The sequence below is a fragment of the Electrona antarctica genome (assembly GCF_951216825.1).
Source record: "Electrona antarctica genome assembly, chromosome: 5".
In the NCBI taxonomy this organism is placed as follows: domain Eukaryota; kingdom Metazoa; phylum Chordata; class Actinopteri; order Myctophiformes; family Myctophidae; genus Electrona; species Electrona antarctica.
The window spans coordinates 32,457,283-32,466,748 of NC_136810.1; the positions used below are offsets into that span (position 1 = coordinate 32,457,283).

General features: G+C 43.3%; 1 protein-coding gene across 1 annotated transcript in view; it reads left to right on the plus strand.

Annotated features, from left to right (window-relative positions):
• Positions 1 to 6,972, plus strand: part of polr3b (polymerase (RNA) III (DNA directed) polypeptide B) — a 42,792-nt gene extending 35,820 nt beyond the window's left edge. The window contains exons 24-28 of the mRNA XM_079500877.1: positions 963 to 1,066; positions 3,891 to 4,057; positions 4,164 to 4,277; positions 6,083 to 6,256; positions 6,561 to 6,972. Of these exons, the coding sequence (XP_079357003.1) occupies positions 963 to 1,066; positions 3,891 to 4,057; positions 4,164 to 4,277; positions 6,083 to 6,256; positions 6,561 to 6,690 (689 nt within the window). The 3' untranslated portion in view covers positions 6,691 to 6,972. The remainder of the gene's footprint in view (positions 1 to 962; positions 1,067 to 3,890; positions 4,058 to 4,163; positions 4,278 to 6,082; positions 6,257 to 6,560) is intronic.
• The last annotated feature ends 2,494 nt before the right edge of the window (positions 6,973 to 9,466 follow it).

Below are 9,466 nucleotides of genomic sequence, written 5' to 3' on the forward strand. Positions count from 1 at the left end.
ATTCAATTTCTCCTCCTGCACTTGATCCTCTCCACTTCCTCTGCGTTGAACGGAAAGTCGTGGATGTGTAATCCTGGTCTCACTGTCGAGCTAAGCACCTTTCTCCACTTCCTGCTCTCCTTCACTCCTCTCTCCTTTTATTTTTTTCATTTGCAAATGGGTCTACAATCTGTTTACCCTGGCCAGGGAAGAGTGCTTCGGCCCCTTTGGCAAACATTTGCACTCGCACTTAAGACTCCCGGGCCGGCTACTGGGGCCCTTGTCCCTTCATGACATGTGAATCTATAGTATAGAGGGCCCCCTGTCTGTCCACATCAGTGTGGAAATGCTCTACTGGGGGTCTATTATTACCTTTAATCGCAGATATTCAAGTAATACTGTGTTTTTTAAATTAAATACATTTTAAAATTATGCAAAGGTTTATTTTGATATAATCTTTCACTGGTATATTTTTCATAATGACCATTCCACATGAATGTGTTTTCTTTTCTTTTTTTGACAATTTCTTTAAACACAATTTTGTATTCATGCGTCTGTCCCCGACACTCAAATAATACGTATGCATTGTTGTACAGTTAAGGTTCCTGCACACAGAGCGTGTTTTTCAGATTTTTTCCCGCGGTTTTCCAAAAAACGTGTCCAGTGTGCAACCACCTTTAATGTATACCATTACTGACAACTTGTTTCACTCCCATAAATATCCTCAGGCGTTGGTTGGACCTTGTACTAGCATTCTTTTTTGATCAGTACTTCCACACAAAATGCTGCTATAAAGGAGTATGCTCTCGCCAAAACGAGAGGTGTCGCCAAAACGCCTACGTAGGACTGAAATTGCAAGAAGGTTTATAATGACCAATGATGCTTGCTAAAATGCTAATACATTGGACTTAGCTGTGTGTGTGTGTGTGCGTGTGTGTGTGTGTGTGCGTGTGCATGTGCTGTGTGCCGTGTGCGTGCGTCAGGTGTGTGTGGTCTCATTGTTCCACAGGAGGACATGCCCTTCTGTGACTCAGGCATCTGTCCAGACATCATCATGAACCCTCATGGATATCCCTCCAGAATGACGGTATGACTGCTCACTGCAGTTGGGAACAGAACATAATCATTTGTCTTTTCAACGTAAAGCCAGGATTTATTTTAACTGAGAAACTGTGAAACAATCTGTTCTGTATTGTAATGCATGTCATATAACCACCACATCTGCAGTGGTTGGAGGTGGTCTCTGCTCTAGCATTGAGACATGTAGATCCTGGTGTCGTGTAGGACAGGGTTCTCAACGTTTTTGGCTGGGGACCCCTAAAATGCTTTGGCCATGTCTCGCGACCCCATCCCTGCCCCCCCCCCCCCCCCCCTCAAAAAAAGGGTTGTCAATGTCAATAAAGTTATTTGAAGCAGACGGCACACTAGCTTGGACACGAGATGCAATGCCATCTTTAATGTAGTTTGGACAAAGTTGCAATTACCTGGCTATGTCGGGAGAGGGAAACGTCAACATACAACACTTACGGATTGTAGCTGACCATTTTTGAATAAAATTATATTTTGACAAATCTGTATGCTCAGAATCCCTAATAGGACATGAAAGTCCTATCAGTGCTGCTTTAAATAGAATCTTTTTTTTGTTTTAGTTTTGAGATGGCAGTCTCAGATTTAGCCTCCCAACGTTATTTGTTTTCAGAATCAAGTTTGTTCTGATGTTGAAGAGGCAACAGCCCAAAAGTAGCTGTGTTGACCCTCACCCTTCACAGGTTTCTATTGGCCCTTCTGAAACAAAGCCGTCATTATAGCGACTACTCAGTTCTCTGGGTTATCATTGGCTCCCAGAACACACGTCCATTGACAGCACTAAGCAGCAATCTAACTGTGCACAAACAGATATTTGTTGCTGTGGAAACGGCTGTCAGTGAAGTCAGCCGCCAGCAACGTTGAGAAGTTTTATCAAAGCAGAAAAAGCATGGCGAAATCTTAAGACTCTTAGTGAATGTGAGTGACATGTAAACTAGCACTGTCTGCCAGTTTTCTCTTCTTTCTTTTCCCCCCTCTTTTAGTCTATTACACTGTAAAACTTTAATGATCTTCACTGAAAAATAGTCCCCGCCTGTGTAATTGCTATCTGTGGTTGTCATGGACAAGACACAGAAATGTTTGCTCTTGCAGGATGATTCTGTGGCCTGAGAGTGAACAGAGAGTAGGTGTTTTCCTTTTATGTGACAGGGTCAGGGGTCTTCAGGCTGTGACCTCACTGGAATTGGTTGGATCACTCATCCTTAGGTTGGGAGGACTCACAGTAGTAAACCCATTTTGTTATTCTGTGATCTGTCCATATCAGCATTTGGTTGGATCCATGCACTTTACGTCATATGTGGACGAGCAAATCGGCTATTTTTGTCCTACACAAACATTAAATTCCCATTGACAATGAATGGAGAATTGACGTCATATGTAGAAGAGCAAATCGACATGTTACATCATGATGATGTATGATGATAAGAGCGCCCCTCACTTCACAGGTGTGATTTTTTCCTCTACACCAAATCTATGCTAATATAGCAGTCGTGTGCTTGTAGAATTGTAGATATTTGGCTCAATGTTCTCCTATGACTTGCCCAGAAGATGTTAGGGTTCATACTTTGTTGACTGGGGTCCCCCCAGGGGTCTGTACTCTGTACTCTGTCCCCTTCCTTTTTCATTTGAAAATAGCAGCTGTGCTATGTTTTTCAGTTTGCAACTCAGCATGCGGTCACACTTGCTTGCGGCGATTGGACAGTTGCATCCATATCACCCCTATGGGCTAATTATTAGTTATCATTCAGGTCTAGGACTGACTGTATCATCCCTGCTGCCCATGTATCACTTCCCCCACCCAGGGCAAATAATGTGAAAATAGGATTAAGATTATGAAAAATAAATTAACAACCATATATGGAGATCCATACAGTGTTATATTGGGCAACGGAAAATAATGTGCAACATCAGTGTAAATCACAGATATACGCCAACAGTTTGTTGTGTGTGACATCAGGCCAGAGTTCGGTCAGGGAGAGGGGGTAGGGAGGTTGTGTGTGTGTGACGTCTAAGCTCAATCAGCGAGAGGGAGAGCCTATTTCACCCAAACCAGTCAGCCATGTCCATATTTGGGTAAAATCTATGCACCCACCACAGTCAGACAGACAAATACAGACCACCACAACTTAAAGGATTTTTTGTATTTTTCCAGTTTTTCATGTGTCTATGAGGTGACAGTACTCATTAGACACCCTGGAGTCATTGTTATGTGCAATGATGTATTTATTCCCTTTGTATTTAGGGTTTCTTCCTAGAGGCTGAACCCTTGACAGTCAAACGTGCCAATGAAAAAAACAGTAATATAGTGACATCACATTATCAGCCCCTCCCCTAACCCCATATCATACAACTACAGCTGTGGGTGCGGCTTAAGTTCAGGTGGATCACCACCCACCAGGCAAAACAGGCATACTTAATTAACTGGTGGGCGTGCCCACATAAAAACGACATTTTAACAAATACTGTACACTTTTTCGAAAAACGTCTTCCTCCTTATATAACAATACGACCTGATAATCATGTTTTACGGTGGAAAATAATCATGGCACTCCATCTTTAAACTTGTTTGTGTGCTTGTCTGTGAGTGAGCATGGATCATGCCCAACTAGTATGGATGCACATGCATGGACTGGACATGCCTGTCAGAGATAATCGCCGTGTTTGGTTGTGTGACGTCAGACCAGGGGTGAGTCCGCGAGAGAGAGAGAGAGAAGGGTGTGGGGGGTACAGCTTGATCAGTGAAAAAGAGATGGAGGGATGAAGGAGAGGGAGAGCCTATTTCACCCCCTGTGATGCTTAATAACCTCTTCTGTCGTCTTGGTCAGGTTGGTAAGTTGATTGAGCTGCTGGCTGGTAAGGCTGGAGTCCTGGATGGACGCTTTCACTACGGCACAGCCTTTGGTGGCAGCAAAGTGAAGGACGTCTGTGAGGATCTGATACGTCACGGCTACAGCTACCAGGGCAAGGACTACGTCACCTCTGGAATCACTGGGTAAAGACTTGGAAATCTTAAAGCATGTCCTCCCATCAAGCGCTAATTAAATGTGGGCCATCACAGCTTGGTCTGAGATATTTGAAGGCATTGTCTTCTTTCACAGGGAACCACTGGAGGCCTACATCTACTTTGGACCCGTGTATTACCAGAAGCTGAAGCACATGGTGTTGGACAAAATGCATGCCAGGGCCCGTGGCCCCAGAGCTGTTCTCACCAGGTAAATGCTATGTAGCACTATAAATATTATAAAATATGAAACTTTATTAACTCCCATGGGTATTTGGTCATTTAATAAAATCAAGTACGTACAGCAGCAGTAGAAACATTGGATAGTTTGAGGGTGCCTGGCGGCTCAGTTAGTTAGCCACTTAAACCCTATACTTAGTTGACTGGATTCCCAAGGGCTCTATTATAGGCCTAGAGTCTAAAGGGAAGCACGCACATCCCAACAAAAAGGTACAGGTGCTGAACAGAAATATGTTCACTGTAGAAGGAAGGGAAGTCCACACACTGGGCCTCATGCACCAATAAGTTCCTAACTTTTCTTCCTAAATAGGCAGAATTGTTCGTAAGTATGTTCTTATTATATTATAATCCACCACTCCTGAATGTAGTGCCTGTTGTTGGGAGTCTGGTGCAACGCACAGGTCCTGGGCCTGGTGAGAGCAGGAGTGGACCTGGTGAGATGTAGGAGGGGCCCGGACAGGAGTCAACCCACAGAGCCTAGTCCTTCCACGCGCCAGATTGATGCTCCTCCCAGTCCCGGTAGAGTAGTTCCGGAGCAACGGATTGTGTGGCCTTGGTCTTGCCCTAATGGGACTGATCAAGGGTAGCTAGTAGCTACTGGGGACTTGATGACCCTGGCTGGGTCACCTGAGTGAGGGGTATGATGTTCGAGAGACCCGAAACCCTGATGACCTCCCAGGTGCATCCATGCCATGTTTTCTTTAGTTCTAATTATTCTATTTATAGTGACTCATAGGAATAGACTACGTGACAACCCAGCCTGTGTCTTCCGTGAGGAGGAAGCCCAAAAAAACCCTCGGTGAGACCTTTATGAGGACTATTATAATCCACCACTCCTGAATGAAGTCCCTGTTGCTGGGAGTCTGGTGTAACGCACAGGTCCTGGGCCTAGTGAGGGCAGGAGTGGACCTGGTGAGACGTAGGAGGGGCCCGGACAGGAGTCAACCCACAGAGCCTAGGCCTTCCACACGCCAGATCGATGCTCCTCCCAGTCCTGGCAGAGTAGTTTCGGAGCAATGGATTGTGTGGCCTTGGTCTTGCCCTAATGGGACTGATCGAGGGTAGCTACTGGGACGTAAGTCGGGACTTGATCACCCTGGTTGGGTCACCTGAGTGAGGGGTATGATGTTCGAGAGACCCGAAACCCCAAGGCCTTTGGGATACATCACTGAGGATACGTCCCAGGTGCATCCATGCAATGTTTTCTTTGATTCTAGTTATGATGATGAATCCCACTCCTTGTAACTTGAAGGGGTGTGCCAGTTCATCCAAATTATATAGGGAAGATAGGGAACCACCCACCAATCCCCATATAGAGTGTCACAGTCCCGCCCCCTTTCATGACGACGAGCGGCCCGGAAGAGAATTTCCCCAATACATTTTTCCCATTGACGTTTCAAAAAGTATTTATTTACAGACCTGTAAGCCTCAGATAAATTTTTGGGCCGAACAAATAATTAGAAGAAAAACAACAAAAAAGGTGTTGTACCCTGCCCTTTTTTTCTTCTTTCTGGAAATTCTTGGCAAATGAAAATGTGGCACTTCAAGTGAAAATGAGGTTGCTGACCTCTGCTCCACACTGATCTGTCTGAAACAAAGTATAAATTGCCAAACAATTGTCACTAAAACAAAAGCTACATAAGCTACATTTGATTGGCACCTCTATCTCTAATAATTTATTTCCTTCTGTGTCTCTCACTCAATCACTCTGGGTCGGTATCTTGTGTAATCCCCATCCTACCTGTCTGTGACCCACGTATCTGTGCTCTCCCCCAGGCAGCCCACCGAGGGACGTTCCAGAGACGGAGGCCTGCGTCTGGGGGAGATGGAGCGAGACTGTCTGATTGGCTATGGAGCTAGCATGCTACTGCTGGAACGCCTCATGATCTCCAGTGATGCTTTCGAGGTGGATGTTTGTGGGCAGTGTGGCCTGCTGGGATACTCGGGGTGGTGAGTTGTCCATTGAGGGCGATTAAACTTATCAACGCACGAGTGTTTCTGGACAGCAATATTGTGCCACTAACGACAAAAAGAAAATCAACCAGCCGACATGTTTAGACTCTAACAGAGTCTTCATCTGTTCTAGTCGAAACATGTCGGCTTCTTTTAACGTTTATAAATAAAGTACATCTATTTTTATCCACCCTCTCCTCATTTTTAACCTTTTGAGTGCTCGGATCGCTGCCTTGTCTTTAGTATTGTACCACTAACGTTCATTCTAAAATTCTTTATGTATTTATTTATTTTATTTCAGGTGTCACTACTGTAAATCATCTTGCCACGTGTCCTCGCTGCGCATCCCCTACGCCTGCAAGCTGCTCTTCCAGGAGCTGCAGTCCATGAACATCGTGCCTCGCCTCAAACTGGCACGATACAATGAGTGACATGGAGATGGACACATTCTGGCTTTGAGTAAACCAGGAAAAGATAAGAGCCCCAGTTTCCAAGTGTAATACGAATTGTGTACCAAATAATGCCATTGGAAATTAATGGGGTAAAAATGCAGGCAATAGCTGCTGAAAATACGAGTTCAGATTCTTTGTTAGCAAAACGTGAAACTGCAAAGAATGTATTTTTTGTTTTGTTTTGAGTTGTTAGTAGTCATGACTTTTGTTAGGAATTTGTATTTTATATTTGTGAATATTAAACATGAGAACTACTAAGAATGACTTGTATTAATAAAGCAGTTTGTATTTCCTTAAAAAATAACTACAACTAAAACTCTACACAAACAGTTCGGATAACTTTGGAAGATTACTGCTCCCTTTCAATAATACCAATTGGAATTTTATTTTAATTCATTTTTATTGTTGATTAGTCATCCTTACAACAAGGTATAACTTAGTTAAGCTAACCTACCTTCATATCTCTGCTGTCGGGAGGAAACCTCATAACTCCAAAATGTTAATTTTTCAGGAAATTAAAAATATACATTTTTCAGGAAATAAAGAAAACCTTGTATTTTTTAACACAAAGCAATACTGCCTCATCAAAGTTGGTGTTGTAACTTTATATATTGTCAATTACTTGAGAGGGGGAGAGGTGGTGGAGTTAGTTGCTTTAGCAGACATTTTGAGGGTCCAATGGAGGTAAGAGGTTTTGTCCAAAGCACTTTTTACTACTTTCCATTGGTTCAATATTTTCGAAACAACACACAGACGTAAAGGGTGTTCAATAGCACTGATTTATGCCAAAAAAATAAAATAAAACTCAAAAATGGAGTTATGAGGTTTCCTCCCGACATCAACGATAATTGGTCCTCACTAATGTTCATGATAAAATGCCACAGTCCTTTTCTACTCTGTGTCTCATGGGAGAGCTGTGGCCAGTTCAGAAACCTGTCCACCAGTGACATCATCGAGGGGGAATCCAAGCTAATAGAAACTGCAGGCTTTCTGTTCCTGAAAAGTTGCAATGTGATAATGGAAAAATCTAAATATGTTTAAAAAGAAATCTGCCTAAAGATGATGTCTCTGGTGGACGGGTTTCTGAAATTCCCACAGCCCTCTGAGACACAGACTGAGTAGAAAAAATGTGTGGTATTTTATCATTAGTGGTGAAGTGGAGGTTAAGTTATACCTCGTAAAGATGGCTAATCAATGATGAAAATGATATAACATACAATACCAATTGGTATTTTCGACGGGGAGAAGTAATCAACGTAAGTTGAGTTTCCAAACTATTTGAGAGGAGTTTAGTACGAAGCCTTAAATGATTTGAACCAGAAGAAGCTACTACCTGATAACAGCCTAATGATGTAGTACTTCTTCCTGTTAAGGGTACCGTCTTATATTTAGAACCCTGACAACTTTTAACTCAAACATAATTCTTGTCAAATTGTTCTGGGCTGGCAGTTGCAAAATATATGACACCAAACCTCTACATCTTAATCACTTTCAATCTGGCATCCTAATTTTAGGCGTGTTATTGCCGTAAATCTTAAACAATGGGACGGCTATTTTCTAAATGGCTGGGAAACCTTTTTAGGCACATGAAAACTTTGCTTTTAAGTCTTGTTATATATAGGCTTCTCATTAGAATAATACAATGTTTAAATGGTTGTTTATGATTGACTCAATTGATCACCTCAATAGCCCAATTTGATCACCTGGTAGATCAAATGGAGGCTTTTGCCCACCCCTGGCTTAAGCAGTTACGGTAACAGAGGCATTTGTAAAGGGAAATTGTCCTTTGTAAAGGGAAATGACCTGCTTTCAGCAGAACTACTGACAACTGGGGAGCAGGGGAAGTTGTTTTCCTCATGTAGTAAACAAACTCTAGTGCGTTGTGGCAAGTGTGTTTCTGCCCCAAGGAGAAGACCGATATTAAATGAAGTTTCAGTTTTAATTTCAGGTGGTGGATGGGAGCATATGCTGTAGGTGGGTAGACGGGGCAGCCAGCTGGATGCCTGACACAACAGAGGTATAGTGTTCAGTGGTGGTGGCGGACACTTGAGAGAGGTATTGTACATCTCTGATCGTTACTACAAACACGGTAATTCATTGGAATTAGTAAGAAAGGGGCAGTAGATAGGATTATACCATCTCTTTAAACACGTGTTTTAATAACGGGTCACGGTCACCCTCTCCTCACACACGCGCACACAGCTCATTTGTAGCCTTTTAATGTGAACAAAAGCAGTACACATCCATGTGTACGAGAATAGGCAGGGTGTTAAGGGCCCCTCCTTTTGGTGTCTGCACCTGTCCTTTTAAATGTGGCTCTAATGGGGGCTTGATGGTGGCAGGATGAGAACAGATCCCACCTTCTCCTTGTTTGACAGAAATCACTTAGATCCTCATTTGAGGTCATGAGGTCATTGCGTCATCAGTGAATTGTACCGGTACTACTATGCCTAATGCTGAGCCCTAATGCCCGTGGCACAATGGTGAAAGCACTGGAGGCCATCGTGGTGTTAGTCTTTTTGAGGGGCGCTAGCCCCTCCTATAAACGGCTATAGTGTAGATTCTGTCTGAACACAAACATTAAATGCCATTGACAATGAATAGAGAATTTACGTCATATGTGTCTGAGCAAATCGGCTGGGTATGTCGGTGGCCACCCTTGGCATACCGACATACCTTCATCTTGATGATGTAAGATGATTAGAGCGCCCCTCACTTCACATGGGTGTGATTTTTACGTTTTCTTCTTTTGAGG